The sequence below is a fragment of the Ovis canadensis genome, chromosome 5 (assembly GCF_042477335.2).
Source record: "Ovis canadensis isolate MfBH-ARS-UI-01 breed Bighorn chromosome 5, ARS-UI_OviCan_v2, whole genome shotgun sequence".
Taxonomy (NCBI): Eukaryota; Metazoa; Chordata; class Mammalia; order Artiodactyla; family Bovidae; genus Ovis; species Ovis canadensis.
The window spans coordinates 107,905,462-107,929,472 of NC_091249.1; the positions used below are offsets into that span (position 1 = coordinate 107,905,462).

At 43.2% G+C, this 24,011-nt stretch overlaps 1 protein-coding gene and 1 long non-coding RNA gene across 2 annotated transcripts in view; one reads left to right on the forward strand and one right to left on the reverse strand.

Annotated features, from left to right (window-relative positions):
• The window catches only part of ELL2 (elongation factor for RNA polymerase II 2), a 75,259-nt gene extending 53,828 nt beyond the window's left edge, over positions 1-21,431 (reverse strand). Inside the window, exon 1 of the mRNA XM_069592593.1 lies at positions 20,997-21,431. Coding sequence (XP_069448694.1) covers positions 20,997-21,155 — 159 coding nt within the window. The 5' untranslated portion in view covers positions 21,156-21,431. The remainder of the gene's footprint in view (positions 1-20,996) is intronic.
• Positions 21,412-24,011, forward strand: part of LOC138441523 (uncharacterized) — a 140,442-nt gene continuing 137,842 nt past the window's right edge. Inside the window, exon 1 of the long non-coding RNA XR_011257380.1 lies at positions 21,412-21,473. This is a non-coding gene — a long non-coding RNA (uncharacterized lncRNA). The remainder of the gene's footprint in view (positions 21,474-24,011) is intronic.

Sequence of the window (24,011 nt, forward strand, 5' to 3'; positions counted from 1 at the left end):
ATCAGTATCACAATAAACTAGAGAGAAATAAGTAAAGGATAAGTACTTTAAAAGATAGATCATCTGAATAGAAAACCAACTGGTAGCATTAACCGTCCTATTACTATTTATAAAAATAGATAAACATCTTCTTGGAGAAAACATAGTAGTTACTATCACCATTGTTCTACCACCATGAAGATAATTTAACTTTAGACTTATCAGCAGAATCAAAGTACTACTGCTTGAAAAAATGTGTGGGAGACAATTTTTTGTAGTGATTCATTCTAATTCATGGTCTTTTATGAAAATGTAAAATATAGATTAATGCTAATTTGAATTTCCTTAGAGGGAGAAAGCCTCACCCAAATGGGCATTCCACAGCTAACCCTCTACCAGAAGTAATGGCAGTTTGCCTGCAGAAGCCCTGGGGAGGCTCCCTTCATGTGGGGAAGTAGGCGAGGTCCCGGTTCTAGCTTCCAGAATACTTAAATCAGCCCCGCCTCCTGCTCTCTCTTCAAATCACAAACATCTCCTCTGACACTTTCCTTCCTGACTCCTTGAAGGGAGATTATCTTCAGCTCATCACTGGAATTTGAACTTGTCTATCAAGTTCATCAATTCTTCTTGGTCAGACAAATGCTAACTTTCCTCTGTTTTCAAACTGCTCACTTCTCCACTGGATATCACAACTTCCTCACACTTGGAGACACCTGTCCTCCTAGCTGTTTGATCATGCCTTTCATTTCAAAACCTAGTGCCCTCACTTTCCTCTTGGTATATCCACTCTCTCCTGGAAGCTCACCCTGTTTGTTTGGTGACTGACTCTGAATCTCTTCAGGATTCCTCAACTTGGGATCTCTCCAAAAATTGCAACTTATCACTGCCCACGATATTTGCATTAGAAACTCTCAGAGACAGTAAAATTGGCAAACACTAAACTACCCTGGGCTTCCCTGGTGGCTCAGTGGTAAAGAATCTGCCTGCCAAACTCTCCAGGAGACACTGATTGGGTCCCTGGGTCGGGAAGATCCCCTGGAGGAGAAAATGGCAACCCACTCCAGTATTCTTGCCTGGGAAATCCCATGGACAGAGGAGCCTGGTGGGCTACAGCCTGCGAGGTCGCAAAAGAGTTGGACAGGACTGAGTGACTCAACTACAACAAACTACCGCTGCCCCTCACCAAACTGGCACCTCTTTCCTACTTTCTGGTCAGGGTGCTTCTCCAGACTCACAACTGTAAATTTTTAAGAGTCTCTTCTTCTCCTCTCACCATATTCAGTTAGGCAGTCACACACTACTAGAATCCCAGAATTCCCAATCTGGAGATAATCCAGTTGCTGCCCACCTACCTCCCGCTATATAACCACAATGGCCCATGTGTCACATTAATAACTAAGCTGGGACCATAATCTAGGACTCAATCTTCCTGTTTTGCCATACTATTTTTGCCTACTATCTTGGGCTCCACACACATCTGCTATGGCAGATCCAAAAGTTTGGGGGCTTGCTCCTTCAGGCACAGAGTTCACTTTTTAGTTGGAGAACGTTTGAAAATAATTAAATATTAGGTTAAGTACTGCTGGGAGGTGCAGTAAGGACTCTCAAAAAGGAGAAAAGTACGGGTTAGAAGAGATACTAGAAAAGAGAAAAGGCTCATGGAAAAGATGGATCTTTTTTTTTTTTTTTTTAGCAATGCTGAAAAGACAAACTCCAAGGAAAAGGAGTGCCCTAAGCGAAAAAGCTCCTTTTCCTTGGAGTTTGTGTTTTCAGCATTGCTTAAAAAAAAAAAAAAAAAAAGACAGAATGTGATCCACTGGAGAAGGGAATGGCAAACCACTTCAGTATTCTTGCCTTGAGAACCCTATGAACAGTATGAAAAGGCAAAACGATAGGATACTGAAAGAAGAACTCCCCAGGTCAGTAGGTGCCCAACACACTACTGGAGATCAGTGGAGAAATAACTCCAGAAAGAATGAAGGGATGGAGCCAAAGCAAAAACAATACCCAGCTGTGGATGTGACTGGTGATAGAAGCAAGGTCCGGTGCTGTAAAGAGCAATATTGCATAGGAACCTGGAATGTCAGGTCCATGAATCAAGGCAAATTGGAAGGGGTCAAACAAGAGATGGCAAGGGTGAACGTCGACATTCTAGGAATCAGCGAACTAAAATAGACTGGAATGGGTGAATTTAACTCAGATGACCATTATATCTACTACTGCGGGCAGGAATCCCTCAGAAGAAATGGAGTAGCCATCATGGTCAACAAAAGAGTCCGAAATGCAGTGCTTGGATGCAATCTCAAAAATGACAGAATGATCTCTGTTCGTTTCCAAGGCAAACCATTCAATATCACAGTAATCCAAGTCTATGCCCCAACCAGTAACGCTGAAGAAGCTGAAGTTGAATGGTTCTATGAAGACCTACAAGACCTTTTAGAACTAACAGCCAAAAAAGATGTCCTTTTCATTATAGGGGACTGGAATGCAGAAGTAGGAAGTCAAGAAACACCTGGAGTAACAGGCAAATTTGGCCTTGGAATGCAGAATGAAGCAGGGCAAAGACTAGACTAATAGAGTTTTGCCAAGAAAATGCACTGGTCATAGCAAACACCCTCTTCCAACAACACAAGAGAAGACTACACATGGACATCACCAAATGGTCAACACCAAAATCAGACTATTATATTCTTTGCAGCCAAAGATGTAGAAGCTCTATACAGTCAACAAAAACAAGACCAGGAGCTGACTGTGGCTCAGATCATTAACTCCTTATTACCAAATTCAGACTTAAACTGAAGAAAGTAGGAAAAACCGCTAGACCATTCAGGTATGACCTCAATCAAATCCCTTATGATTATACAGTGGAAGTGAGAAATAGATTTAAGGGCCTAGATCTGATAGACAGAGTGCCTGATGAACTACAGAATTAGGTTCATGACACTGTACAGGAGACAGGGATCAAGACCATCCCCATGGAAAAGAAATGCAAAAAAGCAAAATGGCTGTCTAGGGAGGCCTTACAAACAGCTGTGAAAAGAAGAGAGGTGAAAAACAAAGGAGAAAAGGAAAGATAAAATGCAGAGTTCCAAAGAATAGCAAGAAGACATAAGAAAGCCTTCTTCAGTGAACAATGCAAAGAAATAGAGGAAAAGAACAGAATGGGAAAGACTAGAGATCTCTTCAAGAAAATTAGAGATACCAAGGGAACATTTCATGCAAAGACGGGCTTGATAAAGGACAGAAATGGTCTGGATCTAACAGAAGCAGAAGATATTAAGAAGAGGTGGCAAGAATACACAGAAGAACTGTACAAAAAAGATTTTCACGACCTGGATAATCACAATGGTGTGATCACTAATCTAGAGCCAGATATCCTGGAATGTGAAGTCAAGTGGGCCTTAGAAAGCATCACTACAAACAAAGCTAGTGGAGGTGATGGAATTCCAGTGGAGCTATTTCAAATCCTGAAAGATGCTGTAAAAGTGCTGCACTCAATATGCCAGCAAATTTGGAAAACTCAGCAGTGGCCACAGGACTGTAAAGGGTCAGTTTTCATTCCAATCCCAAAGAAAGGCAATGCCAAAGAATGCTCAAACTACTGCACAATTGCACTCATCTCACATGCTAGTAAAGTAATGCTCAAAATTCTCCAAGCCAGGCTTCAGCAATACGTGAACTGTGAACTTCCAGATGTTCAAGATGGTTTTAGAAAAGGCAGAGGAACCAGAGATCAAATTGCCCACATCCGCTGGATCATGGAAAAAGCAAGAGAGTTCCAGAAAAACATCTATTTCTGCTTTATTGACTATGCCAAAGCCTTTGACTGTGTGGATCACAATCAACTGTGGAAAATTCTGAAAGAGATGGGAATACCAGACCACCTGACCTGCTTCTTGAGAAACCTGTATGCAGGTCAGGAAGCAACAGTTAGAACTAGACATGGAACAACAGACTGGTTCCAAATAGGAAAAGGAGTACATCAAGGCTGTATATTGTTACCCTGCTTATTTAACTTATATGCAGAGTACATCATGAGAAATGCTGGACTGGAAGAAACACAAGCTAGAATCAAGATTGCCGGGAGAAATATCAATAACCTCAGATATGCAGAGGACACCACCCTTATGGCAGAAAGTGAAGAGGAACTCAAAAGCCTCCTGATGAAAGTGAAAGAGGAGAGTGAAAAAGTTGGCTTAAAGCTTAACATTCAGAAAACGAAGATCACGGCATCCGGTCCCATCACTTCATGGGAAATAGATAGGGAAACAGTGGAAACAGTGTCAGACTTTATTTTTCTGGGCTCCAAAATCACTGCAGATGGTGACTGCAGTCATGATATTAAAAGACGCTTACTCCTTGGAAGAAAAGTTATGCTAGTAAAGTAATGCTCAAAATTATCAACCTAGATAGCATATTCAAAAGCAGAGACATTACTTTGCCGACTAAGGTCCGTCTAGTCAAGGCTATGGTTTTTCCAGTGGTCATGTATGGATGTGAGAGTTGGACTGTGAAGAAGGCTGAGCGCTGAAGAATTGATGCTTTTGAACTGTGGAGTTGGAGAAGACTCTTGAGAGTCCCTTGGACTGCAAGGAGATCCAACCAATCCATTCTGAAGGAGATCAGCCCTGGGATTTCTTTGGAAGGAATGATGCTAAAGCTGAAACTCCAGTACTTTGGCCACCTCATGCGAAGAGTTGACTCATTGGAAAAGACTCTGATGCTGGTAGGGATTGGGGGCAGGAGGAGAAGGGGACAACAGAGGATGAGATGGCTGGATGGCGTCACTGACTCGATGGATGTGAGTCGGAGTGAACTCCGGGAGTTGGTGATGGACAGGGAGGCCTGGAGTGCTGCGATTCATGGGGTCGCAAAGAGTCGGACACGACTGAGCGACTGAACTGAACAGAAGCAAAAAAGCAAGGATACAGGAATGGGTGGTGTGTGGATGGAGGGCAGATCTCTGGATGTGTGCAGCTTCCTTTCACATGTGAAACAGGACATAAAGGACGAGAATTGGACCTGGTGATCCCTGGCTAATCTCTTCTTGACGTCAAAATGTGTCTTCAGTTTTAACTTCTATCCACTACTGCGTAAATAGGACAGTAATTTAAATTTCCAACCTGAGAATTTCATAGGTTTACCACCCTGTGAACTAGTCCTACCTTAACCCCCTCCATTACTCCTTTAGGGGTGGCCTTTAAGTCTTGCCTTTGACAGGATAAAGGACTGGAGGCTCTTCTGATTTTTGGAATAAGAAAGTGAGTTCCTAAAAGAAATTGCTTCAGGGAAAGCAGCTCTTTCAGTCACATGTAAGAAAGATAGACAGCGATGAATCTGGGCTAGGGAAAAGGATTAGATATCGGCTCCAGGGGATGTTTTATTTAGGAACACTCTGGTGATAAAGGCTTAAATTAGTATGACTTCATTTGGAGCAAACAGGAGATGGTGGAATCAGCCGATATTCCCAAGAAAGAATAAAATGTGCTGAAGGCCTGAATATCACACACACACACACACACACACACACACACACACACACACACACACACACACACACACACACGAAGCAAAGGTGGCTCAGGGCTTGGGGCCAACATGCCCCAGACTCTGAAGGAGGAAAATGACAACCCACTCTAGTATTCTTGCCTGAAGAATCCCATGGACAGAGGAGCCTGGAAGGCAGCAGTCCACAGGGTGGCAAAGAGTCAGACATGACTGAATGGCTGAGCATGCATACACACGCATGCCCCAGACACCCTCAAATTAAGCTCAGTTCCTACTTTGAAAGTTTCTAGCCTGCTTCCAGGCCCCTATTACCAAGCAACTAAACAAAGGCCTTCCTCCCTTCCTTCAGTCAGTCAGTCAGTTCAGTTGCTCAGTTGTGTCTGACTCTTTTCGACCCCATGGACTGCAGCACGCCAGGCCTCTCTGTCCTTCACCAACTCCTGGAGTTTACTCAAACTCACGTCTATTGAGTTGGTGATGCCATCCAACCATCTCATCCTCTGTCGTTCCCTTCTCCTCCTGCCTTCAATCTTTCCCAGCATCACGGTCTTTTCAAATGAGTCAGCTCTTTTCAAATGAGTCAGGTGGCCGAAGTATTGGAGTTTCAGCTTCAGCATCAGTCCTTCCAATGAACATTCAGTATTGATTTCCCTTAGGACGGACTGGTTGGAGCTCCCTGCAGTCCAAGGGACTCTCAAAAGTCTTCTCCAACACCACAGTTCAAAAGCATCAATTCTTCCCTTCCTTCAATTCCTTCCAAATGCTCCTCATTGAAATAGCTAGCAGAAGCTCTCTCAGATACCACTTTGCAGTGGTTCTATCAAAGTAAAACAAACTCCTCACATAGAAAGCAGAAGCTCCAACTATAGGACCAACCAGTCTCATCTTTTTTACTTCCCAATTGTGGCTCAGCACTGTTAACCTTTTTCAGTCTGTTTTGTAAACACTTTCCTATTCCTACTTCCTACCTGTTCCTTCAACCTGGCATAACTTCCCTAACACTATTTTGCCAATCCACATTAATCACTTAATGTTCAAGTTTAAGATTAATTTCCTCAGCTAGGCCTTCCTTTGGATGAATCAGGAATCAAAGACTCAGGTAAGAGACTGGGTATAAAGCAACAAGGAGTGTCGAGTATTTGGGGGATGAATGCCCAACTGAGAAAGGACTCACATTTTAAAACATTACACACTTCCTCACCAAACAAGATACAAATGCCACCATTTTGCTCACGCTGAACTGTGCCTACTTTAACTACCATTAGCTATTGTTTTTCCAGATGCTTGTGTCTATGGTACCACTACATTAGGGTCTATTTTTGCATAAGTTGTCTTACTCCTGGTTGTTATGTTACAGAAGAGTCTAATACAAATTTAACTTACAAGTACTTATATACATTATGCTGAAAAATGTATTATAAAATCATGTTGGCTATGGTCTCTTTATATATGCAGTATCCAACTATAGACATTATATACTTTACTATTTGGAGTTGTATAGAAAAAACAGTACTACTATGCTGTACATCACCTTTGGAACATTCAAGGGTAATTTTGACATTATCCAACCTTTTGCCTCATGACTTGCATTTAGAACCTTACCTCCTGATATGCTTAGAGTTCTAGTTGTATTACTTGATTCCTCAATAAAAATGATAACTTGTTCTTGTTTAGACAGTTTTGTAATGTACAGAGCATTTTTATACCATAGCCTCAAGGGAGGCCTTCTAAAACCAGCTGTGGGTGGGAGGAAGACATCATCACCTATTTCAGAGGGAGATAAATGAGTCTCCGACAGGCAGAGTTCATTGGTTGAGATCATTTAGCTAGTGGTTAGCACAGCTGGACCTCAAATCCTGGTTTCTGGATCTCAAATACAGAACCCTTTCCTTCTCTTGCCTCTGTAATAGGTTATCTCCCTGTGCTAAACATGTAAAAGCACTTAAATGCTCATTCAATTCTTCTGGCACTTTGTTTCCAAGGAAAATGAATTTCATAAAATCACTGCAATTTTCAAGGTTTCTGACTAAATAAAAACTTAAAAAAATTAGTTTTCTTTTTTTTTAACCCCTGTAAGGACCATGTATAGTAAAGGAACATATATAAGTATTGTGTTAACGTTTTTTATTAAAAAAATAAAACCCTCGTCCATGGAGTAATTGTGGGTGTTTATCTAAACACAATAAGCTGGGATTACTGTTACTGAAAAACTCCTTTAAGATACCTAACAAGCTTGAAGAGAAAAACATATGAGACCCTTAAATCCATTATCAATTTTAATCCCAATTTTAGACAAGAAGATGTTAGGTACTATAGTTCTTGAATTTTTTCTTTTTTTTTAAAGCAACAAGAGACGGCTAGAATGCTATACCACTTTTTATGCATCTGACTACCGTGTTAATAGGAAAGGGACCAGGAATAAGTTCTAAAAGTCAATACCATTATACGTCTCAGGTTCCTTTTCATCTAAATCTTTTTAGCCTAATTTTAACTGCACAAACATAACCTCAACTCATTGTATATTTTAAAATGCAATCCAGTTTTAAAAGATAAAGTAATTACAGGTGACCAAATATGATATGGCATGTTTTACAGTAATGTTTAACTTACTAAGTACATTTCCATTACGAATGGAATTTCAGCAGGACTTCAACTTTAGATTTTTAGCTTTAATTAAATATTTGCAGCTGGTAGCTCTTTTGAAAATCAAGTAACTCTAGGGTTTAACTGAATAGTAGTTGAGTTATAAATAAGATAGTGATCTGGTCTCTTCGTCCAGCCAAGAAACACAATGCAGACTGGTACTGACTAGGGTAACCCCTTTTGATAAATGCTTCAACAACCTGATAAAGGTGATGCTTTTAAGTCAAAGGGCTTCCCTTGTGGCTCAGCTGGTAAAGAATCCGCCTGCAATGTGGGAGTCCTGGGTTTGATCCCTGGGTTGGGAAGATCCCCTGGAGAAGGAAAAGGCTACCCACTCCAGTATTCTGGCTGGAGAATTCCATGGACTATACAGTCAATGGGCTCGCAAAGAGTCGGACACAACTGAGCGTCTTTCACTTTACAGTCAAAAGATTCTGTTCAACTCTTATTTGGTTCACTGCTTTTAGAGTTCCTTGAATTAACCCTCTCATTTATTTCTCAGGGAATGTAGGGCATTCTTAAGCTTAGAATAAAAGTGTAGACAATACTAAAATGCTCAAAAGTTTAGTTATGTTCTTGAAAACTGCCATTATAATAAGCCAACTACTGAAACATAAACTGCTGTATGACCAAAGAAATCTATGTCCACTTATTCTCAGGGACTATTCCTTGCAATATATCAGGACTATAAAAGTAATACGTAATTTACTAAGTAATTTTACTATGCAATCTTAACTGTGATTGCAGCCATGAAATTAAAAGATGCTTACTCCTTGGAAGGAAAGTTATGACCAACCTAGACAGCATATTCAAAAGCAGAGACATTACTTGCCAACAAAGGTCCGTCTAGTAAGGCTATGGTTTTTCCAGTGGTCATGTGTGGATCTGAGAGTTGGACTGTGAAGAAGGCTGAGCGCCGAAGAATTGATGCTTTTGAACTGTGGTGTTGGAGAAGACTCTTGAGAATCCCTTGGACTGCAAGGAGATCCAACCAGTCCATTCTGAAGGAGATCAGCCTTGGGATTTCTTTGGAAGGAATGATGCTAAAGCTGAAACTCCAGTACTTTGAACACCTGATGCTGAGAGCTGACTCACTGGAAAAGACCCTGATGCTGGGAGGGATTGGGGGCAGGAGGAGAAGGGGACAACAGAGGATGAGATGGCTGGATGGCATCACCAACTCGATGGACGTGAGTTTGAGTAAACTCTGGGAGTTGGTGATGGACAGGGAGGCCTGGCGTGCTGCAATTCATGGGGTCACAAAGAGTCAGACACGACTGAGTGACTGAACTGAACTGAATTTTAATTTCTCCTTTAAAATTTTATGCTTGGCTGTGCTGGGTCTTCATTGTCACATGCAGGTTGTGGTGAGGGGGGCTCTTCTCTAGTTGCAGTGTGAGGCCCTAGTTCCTCTGGGCCTGTAGGATTTTCCCAGACCAGGGACTGAACCCATGTCCCCTATATTGGCAGGTGGATCTTAAATCACTGGACCACCAGGGCAGTCCCAGTAATTTAAGTTTCTGATAGGATTCTTTTAGAAGAGGAGAGAAGGGGCAAGGCTCTGGTTTCTTTGGGGATTAAATAAGAAGAGAGTAGCAGTAAAGAATCCACCTGAGATGCAGGAGACATGGGTTTGATCCCTGGGTCAGGAAGATCCCCTGGAGAAGAAAATGGCAACCTATTCCAGTATTTTTGCCTGGGAAATCCCAGGGACAGAGGAGTCTGGTGGGCTACAGTCCATGGGGTCGCAAGAGTCAAGACCAACTTAGTGACTAAACCACCACCACAAGAAGAGAGTTATCCTATAAAAATCATTATAAACATCTCTTGATTATTTACATATTGCTCATCCCTCAGGAAAAATTAAATCTATAGTTACTTTTACTTTATCAACCACTACTGGTTTTGTCAACATACAACCATAAGAAATAGACTTCTGGCCTAGAAAAGAGTGATTTCTCTAAGAAACACATTACAGAGGTCTAACTTTATTCTCTAAGGTTAGAGATATACTTGAAATACCTTCAGTTTCCCTTTTGCATCCATCATAGAGCTTTGACTCAAGTTAGTTCTTGAATTATTTAAAATTAACCAATAGGTGTTTATTAAATACTTCATAAGTCATGATAGAGACAGTAGAAAAAGAAAAAAATTCCCAAGTCAAATATAATTTTGGAACTTTGTCAAAACCAGAAAACTTTCTATAAATGGTCACGCACCAGGTGACTGCTTTAAGTGAGATTGTTTTAGGAAATGATTATAGCTACCTAGTTACTATTTATTGAGTGCTTAAAATGTGTCAGGCCAGTGTAATCATTTTTACTATCACCTCTGGGAGTTCTCAGAATACCCTTGTTAGGTAGATACTATTATTTGCACTTCTCAAGAAAATCCTGTGAAATCACATAAGGTTGCACAGCTTTAAAAAGTGACTTGGAGCTCAAACTCGGGCCTGGGTCACTTTAAGAACTGTGCTCTTGCCCACTCTAGATAAGTTAGGTTCTCCTACTCCTCCTTAACAACAGTTATATAAAATGTGAAATATCTGAAAGTTAGAGAATTAAGAACTGATAAGAATAAATGGCTTTGGGGGGGATCACTGTTTTGGTTTTGCACTACAGCTTAAGAAAATATCACCTGGCGCCTGAATTTGTTTTCACCTATGCGAGTAAATAGTAACAAGTATTTATGACTTATCCTGGGATATGACTTAAGATACATCTTTCTTTCCTAAAGAGGTACTATACTATTTTAAGAACTTGCGGTTATAATCCTTTAAGAAGTCATTTAATTCTGCTCTTCAAAACGTCACCTGATAGAATAACCAAAGATTATCCAATAATTCTATTTTTAACCATGGTAATGTAAAAGAAAAAAATCTAGGCAGGGAAAGAAGAGGAAGGGAAAAAAAAAAAAAAGATGGAGCTAAAGCAGAAAATCCCTGGAGAGGAAAACGGCAACCCACTCCAGTCTTCTTGCCTGGAAAAGTTCTATGGACAGAGGAGGCTGGTAGGCTGCAGTACATGGGGTTGCAAAGAGTCAGACACAATTTTGTGACTAAACAAAAGCAGAACATAGCACAGGAAATCAGACAGTTAATCCTGAAATCAAACATACTCAGCTCTTGTCAAAGGGGGTAGTATGTTTAGAATGATAGTATGAATGTGAAATTTCAGGGTAATCCAAAGCTATCTTCTTCTAAATGCCCCCACCACCACCCTATACCCAAAGAAAAAGAGAGAATCAAAGTTTCACAAAATCTGGTATTTTGCTTTGTCAGTCGATCCAACTTTACACATAGGAGAAACTCGTTCTCTGCAGTTTTAGAAGAACCATATTAAAGCTTGTATGGAATAAAGAATAATGTTTTTCTAGCCATTACAGCATAGAGAAGAAGGAAATATAAAGGAGAGAATCAAAAGGGCAGTGAGAAATAAAAAAAATCTGATCTATTTAACACAATCCTTGTTTTTAGAGAGTTTCTGGAAAACTGTAGCTATCTGATGTAGGCCAAAGTGAAAAAAAAAAGTCTAAAACGTTAGTATTTCATACAACTATTTAAAGGAACATGGAAGGCAAAAATCCAAACTGAACAATGGCCTGAAAAGTTAGTTACTGTGAACCAGACCTTATAACAATATTTGAAGCATAATATCCCATCTTTTTTTCAAAGAGAGAACTTAATGTAGACTTTATAACTGTGTAAATAAACTTACACATCGAATCTGACTATAAATACAAATGAAGATTTGTTCCTTGTGATCCTGATCTCTAGTAAGGTATAAGGAGAAGCAGTAAAATAAGCGTGGATTGGAAGATGGGTATTATTTTTAAAATACTAGAAATTTATAAATGAAGCATCTAGAACAAAGGAAGCTATTAGAAACCTTGAAACTTGGAGACGACATGATCACATTTAAGTGTTTTAAACAGGTCCCTCTGGGTGCTGCACGGTGAATGGACTCCTGGAGGAAGAGTGGAAGCTTGGAGGCCAGCTGGCAGTCCATGGCACAGGTCCTCAAGAGAGATGAGGTTGGCTGGGTGTGGAGTGGTGGTGATGGACGCAGTCAGATTTCAGACATTTGAAGAATGACAGAACTGACGGTAAGGATCAATTAAGTCAAGAAAAGAGGAGATGAATCAAGGTAAACCAGGCAATTATTAGGCAACTGGGAACAAGTGCTGCCACCTACTGAAATGGGGGAATACTCACAAAGATGTAGGTCTGAGGAGTGAAATCAAGAACTGTGTTTGGGACTGTTCCGTTTGAGATAACCTCTTATACTTTGATAAAGAGATGAGATGTTGAAAATTGGTGCCTGGAAACAGAGGAAGGTTGGAGCTGGAGATAAACATTTGGAGGTCATTAACATACAGATGACATTTAAATCCTCAGGACTAGATGAGCTCCCCTAGGGGAGTGAATAGAGAGAAAGGAACTGGGATCTCCAACTTCCACAGGCCAGTCAAGCAGAGGATCATCAGCAGAGGAGACTGAGAATGGGCAGGGCAGTGGGAGGAAAATCAAGAAAGTGTTTCTAAAAGGAAAGAGTAATCAACTGGACGGCACAATACTGAGGTAAGACAGGAACGGAGAGATTTGACACTGGATTTGACAACAAAGGACCTAGTCATGTGCAATCTCAGGGATGTGATGGACACAACACAACTGGAGTGGGCTGGGCAGGGGACAGGAGATTAAAAAGCCAACACTACTTCTCAGATGCACTCACAGCTAATCCTTCTCTCTTTAGGTGTCCCCTTGCACACAGACTTTATTGCACTTATTTAATTTTAATGTCTGCTTGTGACTACTAAGACATGAGTACTTAAGGCAGGGACCATCACTGACTTTTCCAGTTCTAGTTCTATGCCTGCACATGTCAGAAGATAAACATTGGCTAAATGAATATTTGATAGTTCTACAAAAAATTCCTACTCCTACTTTAGTCTTTTATTTAAAAAACAAAAACATGTTTCAACTGCGTTTTAACCACAGGGATGTGTTTTCTGGTTATCTGAGGCATCAGAGTTTCAACAATGAAAACCAAAAGCTGTGATACTAAGTAAATGTCTTTTAAAAAATATGCTAACACTTAAGTTTACAGGTAAGCATATTTAGATCCTAAAGCATCTCAGAGAATCTTATTAGAAAGTTCAAGCTTGGTTCCTTCCTTGTACCAGCTCACTGTTCATGAGAAAAGTCTTCTAACCAAGGTTATCTCTATGGACCACGAACCAAGTGATCATAACTAGTCTATAGAGACAATGTATATGTACACATGATTATTTTTTAGTTTGTTTTTCACAAACTGTCAAACAAACAAAGAGAATCAAAGCATAAACAGAAATGAAAGTAATCCGGAAGTGAAAACACTGACCCTTTCAAGGCCTTTAGGAATCATTTTAAAATGATGCTTGAAATGTAAATCCAGGAACATTATAGAGTTACTTAATGTTTCAATAATTACTTGCGACAGAAAGCACGGAAGGCCTGATCTTCATGTAAAAATCAAATTCAATTTTCATGTTATCTGTACTCTATGACAGTCTTAAGTGAAATTTATAGAGAAGGTTATTGAATAAAGGGAGCCTACAAAAATACAAACAAAGTTTTAAAATACCTATTCAAAACCAAAATTTCTTCTACCTAGTAATTTCAACTTCCCCCAAAACATCACCAATCCCCAAAATTTCCACCCAAATGGAAAAGTTTGAAACATGTAAATAGTATGGCATTGTTCTAGTCTAGACCTAGACCCAAATATACTTCTCAGATACAGAACAGCTAATCAAACCTAAGTCTCCTCATCACCAAAGGACTGAGTGAAGAATATGGTACTTTCTCTCCCCGACCCTATTTTACCCTCCCAACTGCTTCCAATTTCTCTCTCTACTAAGGGTATCTTCCTAGTGCTGATGGCTAGAAATTTCAATTCAACCCTGTTCTTATAAAACCTGGTGTTACATTCCATAGATTCTACTCATCTATAGTATCTTGTCTCCCACTGTATTTCTAGTTCACATTCTACTCGTCTCTGATCTTGACCATGAACTTCTTCCTAACTTGTCTACTTCCTTCCAGATGCATCTTACATTCATCATGTGCAGAGTCCAGAATAATCCTAAAGCATTAGCTCAATCACCTCAACTTTCTAATCAGTGTCTCCCCAGTTTTGACAGAATAAATTCTAATCTGCTCCAGTTTCCCTTTCCTCTCTTTAATTCAATTATATTTTCTCCTGCACTCAAAAGTGAGAGGAACAGGGTCTTCCTTGCAATTCTCAAAGCCTGATTTAGCTTTTCTACTTTTGCCCTTTCCTTGCCTATGCCACTCTTTCTCCTGAAGATGTGACTCCCCCATCTAGTCTCTGCCTGTTAAAACCCTTTAAGATCCAAAGCTGTTGTTTAGACCAATAACATATAGGAACCCCAACAAGAAAGAAACTTATGTTATCTGTCTAACAACCTAGTTATTAAACTAGTAGCCAAATGCTCTGACTACTGAGTTCTATTCAAGGTGCTAATTTGATTCATGAATCTTTAAGGAGCATATGCGTGTGTGCTAAGTTGCTTCAGTCGTGTCCAACTCTGTGTGACCCTATGGATTGTAGCCCACCAGGCTCCTCTGTCCATGGGATTGTCCAGGCAACAATACTGGAGTGGATTGCCATGCCCTCCTCCAGGGGATCTTCCCGACCCAGGGATCAAATGCGCATCTATTAAGTCTCTGCATTGGCAGTCGGGTTCTTTACTACTAGCACCACCTGGGAAGCCCTTAAGGTGCATACAGTCTAATTAATAAGATTCCCTCTTCTTATATCCTATATTAAACTGCTAGCTGTGAAATTCCAGGTTTGGCCTTTGCAGGCAAAGTATTAGTGGAGGCCCTTAAACCAGTTCTTCCTAAAGATTTAACATGGCTATCAAGAGCCATAATGCCACAACCAAAACTGTAGATAGGTAGATAAACTGAAAGGAAGGGAAGGGAGAAAGGTAAAGAAAAGAAAGCAATTTTCATGGTAAATCTGACCTGATTCATGCCATGTTTTTCCAGCTTAAACGTGGCTGTAGAGACAGTCATTAATTTACTATATTCTGCTCCAGGCCTGCTTTTCGAGATTTCTGTATTAAGTCATGGGAAACGTCCTATGGAGCTGAGGTATGCAGGCAAGTCAAATGTGCTGTGGTCATACACATGCTGTCTTCCCTATTCTAAAACTCTACTCATCTTACACAAAGAAATGCCCATTTCATCACATTTTAGGGACATCTTCTTAAATACTCCAAATACATTTGACCCAAACTGGCAAACACTTAGGCTGAACACTGATGCTAGGCTCCTGATCCTCTCTGTAGTCACTGCAAATTGTTAAAAATGACCCAGCACAGCTTCCATAGTTAAAAAAAAAACAAAAAACACAAATGCAAATAGAAAGGTTCAATCTGGTGATTGTCCTTGATAAGCTTTCCTGTAAATCATTCCAAGGATTTTACACCCCTTTCCTTTTAAATTCTCTTCTTGAACACGGTCCAATCCTTCACATATGTTCTTTCTTCCTCTTCTCAATTCTGGTGCCAAGGTTCCCCGTCTATCCCTGCAGGCAATCTGGCCACTGCTTTTCACTAGGAGGAGCACCCTTCTTTGCATTGAACACCTGATCATCTGAATAAACTTTTCACTTATTGCAAAATGGGGCACAGATTTGACTTTACTTGATACAAAGCTTTTTTCAGATCAAGTTCAGCCTCAAGATGGGTTTAAGTTAAAGTCAGTAAGATTAACCTATTTAAATTAAAACTGGCTATGTGAAAAAACTGCAACAGAAGGAATCTGCTAAGGCAAACCTCACTGTTTCACTTAGTAAGTGTGTCAGCAGCAGTGGCAGCTGTGTTGGCAGGTCTGGATGCTTGAGTGGTGCCCTTAAGAACAGGTTCTTCTGTATTTATAACAGCAGATTATTGAACACACGCGTACACATTCAAAATTGTTTGAGGGCAGGCACAAAAAAGGAAGAGACAGGAAAAAGTAAGGCATGTGTCTTTTTGTGCCTTAAACCACGATGAATCAAACACTGATATCTTTACTTGGTAAAAAGAAAGGAGAGGAGAGGATATCTCCTACCCCATGACCTGTGGGATGAGTGATTTCATAAGATCATGGAACACATTAAAGGGAGCTATGATGAAGGACAGTAACTTCAGAGGTTTAAATAAGACTTTATGCTTTGACTGGAAGTAACAGAATCTGGTAATACTGAACAAGACTGAATTCCTCATACAAAATTAAATGTAAGTGTATTTACACACATTTTCAAAATACTATCATTTTCCTAGAAGACACTCATACAAGCAGGAAAATTTATTTAAAGCCAATAACTGGGGTTAACAAAATAATGCGTTAACAGAACCCTTAAAGCATCTCCTTTCTCATGCTCAGGCATAGAGAATGAATGTCTCCTGCCTTGAGATGCATCTTTGCGAGACATTTATGTAATAGTTGGACAAACATGATAGTATTATTTGAGCCACCACCTTTGAAACTTTAAGTAAACATTAAAAAAAAAAATCAAACAGGCTCAGCAATGGCAGATTCTGAAAACAATATTTTGATAAGGTTTTTGTTACTGCAAAATTACTTACTCAAATGTCAAAATAAAGCCAGCTACACATTACTGAAGGAATTGGCTAAGGTAAGTTTTAGAATTCTGAGGTTTGATTTAAAACACTTTTAGGATATATCTGGGAGAAATATGTAATTATAGTAACATATAAAATGTATTTAAATGTATAGGGATTTAAAGTAAAATTAAATCATTTAAAATGCATAGGGATTATATAGACCATAAATTCAGACATGAATTTAGAATGACTATGAAGTTGTAATATGTGATTTTATTTAGCAACTTTAACTTCATTCAAAATAAACTATGGGGGAAAAAAGTAGCTTTGAAATATATACTAAATATCTATATCAGTATTCTGAGTTCATTCTGCAAGCCATGAAAATAACTTTCTAATTAATACATTTTTGTATATAATCAACTGGAAACTGTTTCTGTATTCAAACTGAGTGAAAAACAACTTTTAGGAGATATTTACTCCAGCTATAACTCCCATTCCTGAACTCACAATGTCTCTATCCCCCACCCTAATCTCTGTTTAAAAGGTTCCCAAATAGCATTCTTCATTTCTTCTCTAAAAATAGAAAACTTGAGTAATGAAGGTCAATTAGGTTTGTTTGTCTTGAAACAGTGAGGAATTGTTTCCAATTAAAGATTCTGTTTCCATGGACTCTAATAATTTCAGATACTTGCCCAATTACATCTAGAGAACTTCTGTATTTAGCCTAAGTCATAGCTTCCTAAAATTCCTAAATGTACCTCCCTGAAGTCTTAGGTCAAGTAGGTTAATTTAGGAAAATCCAATACAAAATAATCTGGATAAAAGTAACTCTGATGCTTAATTTAGGAAATTAACCTCTTGAAGTTTCTGGGTCTTAGAAAATCATCACAAGAGGAATAACAGTCATAACCTTGCATAGGCCAACACCTGGGAGGCCACTTGTCAAGCATCAAGCACCTTCCTATCAAGTACAGGAATGATAAAGTTTCACATAAGAGGTTAAAGCTATCCTGCTTCTCCTCCCCAGGAGAGAACAGAATTCCAAATGCAGCTACAATTTAAAGTTAGGAGCCCTACTTTGATAAGTGTGGAAAGTGTAACAACCCAAGTATGTATCCTTCTCCTGGAGGATAAAAGCTGGGCCATCTGCCCACTGCTGGCAACTTTATGGTGATGAGGGAGCCCTGGTCCTGCCTGAGTCAGGAGAGGCCCTGAGGATACCTCTGTGGGAGGTTTGGCTGAACACACCATTTTTCAGCTGTCAGAAGTTTCCAGTCTCACCCCGATTCCTGCTTTTTTCAAGTCCCTTAAAATGTTTCTGTGGCCAAAGAGACAGTCAGGCCTGGGGACAGAACTGGTTAAGTCAGAAACAAGGCTGGAACCAATTGCAACCGTCAAATCAGCTTATTTCTTCCTCCTCTCCCTGCATACTGTATCACCCTTCCAGAAGAAAAGGCACCCAAGGACTACACTCAGAAAGGGAGAGGAGCTTGGAAAAGTCTTCTGCGGTTCCCTTCTCTGCCTCTGCACAGACTGACCAGGCCTCTTAATTTGCATACACAGAGATGGAAACAGACAGTAATGATATTAATAGGCAATAGAAGTAGTCAGGAGTAAGGAAAGCCATTGACTTTGGTACCTTCGCCTATAAAGTGAAAATAAATAATCAAGAACTAAGCAGTGGGATGGAAGAATTTTTGATCTATTTCTTAAGACAATGGCATATAAATGTGGGGGTTTTTAGACCCAAACTTTAATCCCAAGCACAAAGCGCTAAGGTGTAGGAGGCAGAAACCAAGGGAGGAAAACAAATAGCACTCTCTTCTTGGGCCCCAGCAGCCATGTAGGTCAGGGAGCACTGGGGGCTCCTCTGTCACCTCGCTCTCCTGAGGGGGGTGGGGGCACTCCTTCCCTGTGTGGGCCTCCTCACCCATCTCTTTCTTCCCTCTGATCCAGGGCCTGTCAATCTTACTGTAATCAGCTGTACAGTTTGCCAGTTGTCCCCCAAGATGGCTGGCCGAGCTACTGCCCCCAGAGATGCCTCTCCCCACCCCTGTGTGTCAGCCTTTATCTGCTCCCTGGGTCTGTTTCTGACTGCAGGTTGGCCTCCTCCGGCGGACTCCTTCCTCTCTGGTTTCTGAGCGTTTTTTTCCTCTTTACATACCCTGACCTACCTTCTTCCCTCTGTCATTGCTTCCACGCCCTCCCCTAGGAACAGAGAGAGGCTTATCTCTCCATCTTGCAGGGCTGAGTTTCTCTCCACTGTCTGCCCCTGTTCCTCTGCCTGCCTATCTGGCTTCCCGCACCCGCACTCCATGCTGGTGCTGCTCTCTCCCCTGCAGATGCACCTGTCTGGGAGTAGCTACTGACACAAGCAGTTTTTCTGTCTTTATTTCCTCGCCTTCCTACTGCTGGGTGGTCACTGACTTCCCAGTCATACTTGAGACCTTTTTCCCCTCTGAGATTTCACAGGTGTGTGCAAGGCTTCTCCTTGTGCATGCCTTCCTCCCTCCACTCCTGGATCTGAGGGTTTTTCACCTGTACAGTCTCTGGTGGGTAACACATATGCCCTGGAATGTACATCCATGCATCCACTCTGTGAGTGCCATCTGCGGGCATGTCCCTGAGTCTGCTGCTGTTTACATGGAAGGTGAGCTCAGGCACTTCTCAAGCTGTGCATACCTGCACGCCTCCCCCTGTGCGCATCCTTAGGTATGGGGGCGTCTCTGAAGGTTGTCCCCCCTGGTTAAGGCTCCCAGGTTCACATCTCTCCTGCCATTTTTGCCTGCTGCTCTGGGCCTTCCTTCGAAGCATTTAAAGTGCCTGGCACTAGTGGGAGCTCAACAGATGTTAATTCCTTTCTCCACTTTTATCTGAAAAACTGTGTGTGTCCGGGTGTCCTCCCGGCCTCTGCGCCTGCTTTATGAGATCAGTTAATCGGTGCGTGTTTCCGTGGCATGGGCTCGGCTCTTTGTCGGGATGCCCTGCGGGTTCTCTGCTCCACGGATGTCTCTCTTCTCCGAGCGACTGTTAAGCGATTTCTCAGATGATCTCTGCCTTCCCTTTCGCGATGCGTCCACTCTGCCTCCCTCACCCACACACGGTACTGCATGGCCATAAACGGCGTCCCCAGCACTCCGCTTGCTGCGTCCCTTCGCAGTGCCTTCCAAGCTCTCTCTCACTTTTTTTCCCCCTAAAACCTGCAAACGCGTTCCTTGGTGTGTCCTCTACAATCGCTGAGTCTGTGAGCCTTCGCTATGCTCGAGTTGTGTGTGTCTGTGTCCACGCTCTCTCCGGAAGGCGGAGCGGGGTGCGACACCCGAGTCTGCCCAGAATGCAGTGTAACCACCTCCCCCCAAGCCCTGCACCCCGACACCCCGATGCCGGTCTCTCTCTAGGTCAGTGAGTCAGCCCCAGCCGCGAGCGACGCGTCTTTGGGGGATGAGGAGCCACCGAGAATCCTTCTCTCTAGGGGACCGAGGTCCTTGCTCCCGGGTGAGCGCTGGGTGTGTGTGTGTGTGACTCCCCGGTTCTCTGGGAACGCCCGTGTGCCCTCCTCCGCCCGCGTACGCGGAGCGCCCGTATCAGCCTCTGAGAGTACACGGTGGGCACCCACCCCACCCGCCCCTCCACGCCCCGTACGCGGCCGCCCATGTGTCCCCAAGTCCCTGCGGGTAAAGTGTGTGTCCCACCTTCACACGCGGAGCGCCTGGGTCCCGGGCTCTCCGCGGCTCTACGGTTGGGACGCCCCCCACCCCCCGAAGCGGACGGCTAGTGCCAGCCGGTCCTCTCGGTTCGGCGTCTGGACGCTGCCCTCCTCCCATCCACCCCCAAACGTCGTGGGGGCAGAGGAGCCATTTCACTCATCTCTTCCCTGGTTGCCTCTCTCCCTCAGCGGGACCGAAAAGGCTAGAAAAGCCCCGCGGGCGCCGTCGGAAAGTCCCCGCAGCGCAGGGGCTGCGGCGGCCTCGGCCCCGCCGCCAGGGGCCGCCCGCCCGCCCGCTCGCCCGCTCGCCTCCCCCGGCCACACGCCCCGGCGCCTGGCCGGCCCCGGACGGCGGCGGCCGTCAGCCACCCTCGCCCGGCCCTGCCCTGCCCCGCCGCGGCGCGCGCGGACGGCAGCCGAAGCGAGTCACCGCTCCGCCAGCCCCGAGCCAGGTGCAGCCGGGTCGGTCAGGGGGCGGCGCGGCTGGGCGGCCGGGGACGCCCTTTCCCCCCTGCTCTCAGCCGCCCGGCCTCACCTTGTGGCTCTGGTAGGTCTCGAGCGCGCGGATCGCCGTCTCGGTGAGCTTCACATGCAGTACGGTGATGTGGTCCTGTCCCAGCCTCCCGCACGACAGCCCGTACCGCTGCTCTTCCCGCAGACCCGCCGCCGCCGCCGCCGCCCCCCCCGCCGCCATCTTAAACTCCCCGGGGTGCCGCCGCCGACGCCGCTCGGGCTCCAGCCTCCACTGCGGCCGCGGCTGCTCGGGCGTCTGCAGCCGCCGCCACAGCTACGGCCATCCCGCTGCTGACGTACTGTCATATACTGCGCGCAGGCCAGACCTCCGGCGGCCACCGCCGCCGCCCGCCCCGCCCTCCGGCCTCCTGCCCCGCCCCTGGCTCGTCTCATTGGACCCCGGGGCTCCTCAGGACCGCCCTTATTGGCCACCTCCCACTCTCACGGGGCGGAGCCCAAAGTAGCCGGAGTTTTGCTCCCGGGACGGGACGTCCGAGAGGTGAGAGGCTGACGTCGAGGTGACGCACCAACTTAATCACACCTGACGTCACGCCTGATCGGCTTGCTTCACTGGCGGCTGTTGGCCAGGCTGGTTTGGGGGTGTGTGTTGGGGAAATCTCCTGCTAATTTAGGGTGTCCAGGTTGCCTGGTCTGACTCCCTGGAGGCCGAGCTCCGCCCCTTGTGGGGGTACTCAGAGGTGGGAGTGTAGTGGAGGAGACTCTTCCTGCGCTGGTGGTCCTTGGGGAGGGAGATTCCCTACCCCAAATTGATGGCCAAGTAAAGACTTCGTTCCCCGACGGCTGCTTTAGCCTGTGGAGTAGGATGTGTGCCTGTGAGGGAAGATCGCAGTCACTTGTGGAGAGTTGCTCCTCAGAACTCACCGCTTTGATGAGCGGCTGGAACTGGGGAGGAGGACGCTCTTCCTCGCCATCCTTTCGCCCGAGATTTGAAATTAGCGAGTTGGCCCCCGGCTTTGAAGAATTCTGCTAGATTGTGTGAAGCCTCTTAACGAACGTGAAGCTAGTTTAGGAACCGGTACCTGAGGCTTTGGTGCGGTGGGCACAGCAGAAAACGGAAATTGAAGGGTTTTCCCACGCCGTGCCCGGTTGCCATCCCGGAGAAATGTATTCCGTTCCTTTGAAATTCTCCAAAGTAGGAGCAGGGTTATGTATAAATTATGCATGCACGCATGGGACTTGGGGCGGAACTTAGGGTTTTCCTTTCGAAGGGCAGTAGGAGAGTTTAAGTGGCCTTCACTTATATTAAGAGACACAGCGACATCATGCCCCGGTTTCGTCTGGGTTCTGTCCGTTTCATCTGACAGGGAGGTGTTTGAGCTGTTTCTGTTAAGTGGAGGAGACCGGCGCGTGAGGGGGTGAGGAGGCTGGGCTCACATTCCGTTCCTCGCGACGCTCCGTGTGTGGGCGTGGCTAAAGGAAGACGCCTAAGCCCGAGCGCTTTTCAGCGCGGCGTGTGGATCCACTGGACAGGCTTCCGGTCAGACGATGAGTTAACCGGAGATCAGCGACACCAGATATTAAAAAAGCAAACTATTCAAAGGCATGAAACTACTGCAAGGTCTTTTTTTTTTCAATTACTTAAAAAAATTTGAGACGCTTTTTTGTTTCCCTCAGATTGTAAAACTCCGTTGCGTTGACTGGGATGTCCCCAGGAAAAATGTATAGGTATTTAATCAGTGTTTCCCATACTTTTAAATTGGATAGTGCCATTATTTTTTTCCAGGCAGTTCCAAGTGGGAGTTTTCCATGATTCACCTCCCGCTTTTAATCAATCCCCTACCGTTCATGTACACTACCTAGCGTTTCAGACCCTTGAGCCTTACAGATGACAGAACAGATTACAGATTCGTTCTGTAAACAAATTACTGAACGAATCCTCCTTCCATAGAATATGGGTTAAGTGGAAACGCCTGTATTAAGTGTTGTTACGCCACAGGAAAGCATTTTTGAAATGGACTTAATTTCAATCCACTAGATTCTGCTTGCTGTTAAGACATGATTAACACTTGTTAATCTAGTTTACTAGAGTGTTTAATTATCTTAAATTCATTAAATAAGCCAGGCAATCACAAAATAATTTAAAAAGTAATTTTATTCTTGAATTATTCTTTTCTCCTGTTGGCTTTACTTTAATAGGGAAGGACTGACCACATATCCAAAGCTTTAATTATTTGGGGGTGGGGGGTGGGGGAGGCTGACCAGAACAAGTAAAACCTGTATACTATTCCTTTTTTGGTGAAGGTGGGTAAATCCCCGCCCACATGGCATCTTAACTTGGCCTCCTCTTACTCAGAACTTCTGATGACATCCACAGGGTGGGGAAGGAGCTAGGGTGGTTTTCACTATAGTTTTAAAATGTCTGACCTGCAGGCACTTAATAGAAATTGATTTTTTTTTCTTAGTTGTGATAAGAAAAAGTTTTTCTTGTTGTATTTTAGTGAGTAACCTAATCTTTCAGCGAGTACTACAGTATATTATTGTAGTGAGTTAATGTCTGTATTTTCTCCCTTTGGAGCATTTCAACTATGGAAGGAAGCAATGACCATGTGTTAATACAAAGTAATAGGGTAATCTAGTTGTGTGTTTCTTCACTGCAAAGTACACATTATGCCTGCCTGAATCAATTGGACAAGTTGTGATGCTGATAAGGGTAACTCATTCTCAGGGGGCTGATGAAAGTTGCTCTTTGGGAGGTTTGCTATTTTATAATTATTTTTAGTTTTTAGTTATTATTCAGTTTCATTAACAAATAATTATTGAATGCTAAATAAATGTAAAATGCTGTGGAAGATTTAAAAATTAAACAGCATAGTCTCTTATTTAAAGGGATTTTCTGTTTGAATATGGGGAAGGAACCAACAAACTCAAAGCAAAGAGATTAGAGAATTAGTAAGTGCTAAATTTGGGTGGTAGAGTTTATGAGCTTAAAGCTTCAAAGAAAGAGTCTGGAGAAGTTTTGTGGAGGTGTAGACCTTGAACATTTTTTGAGGTTTTAGTAGATTCTAGATAAGTAGAG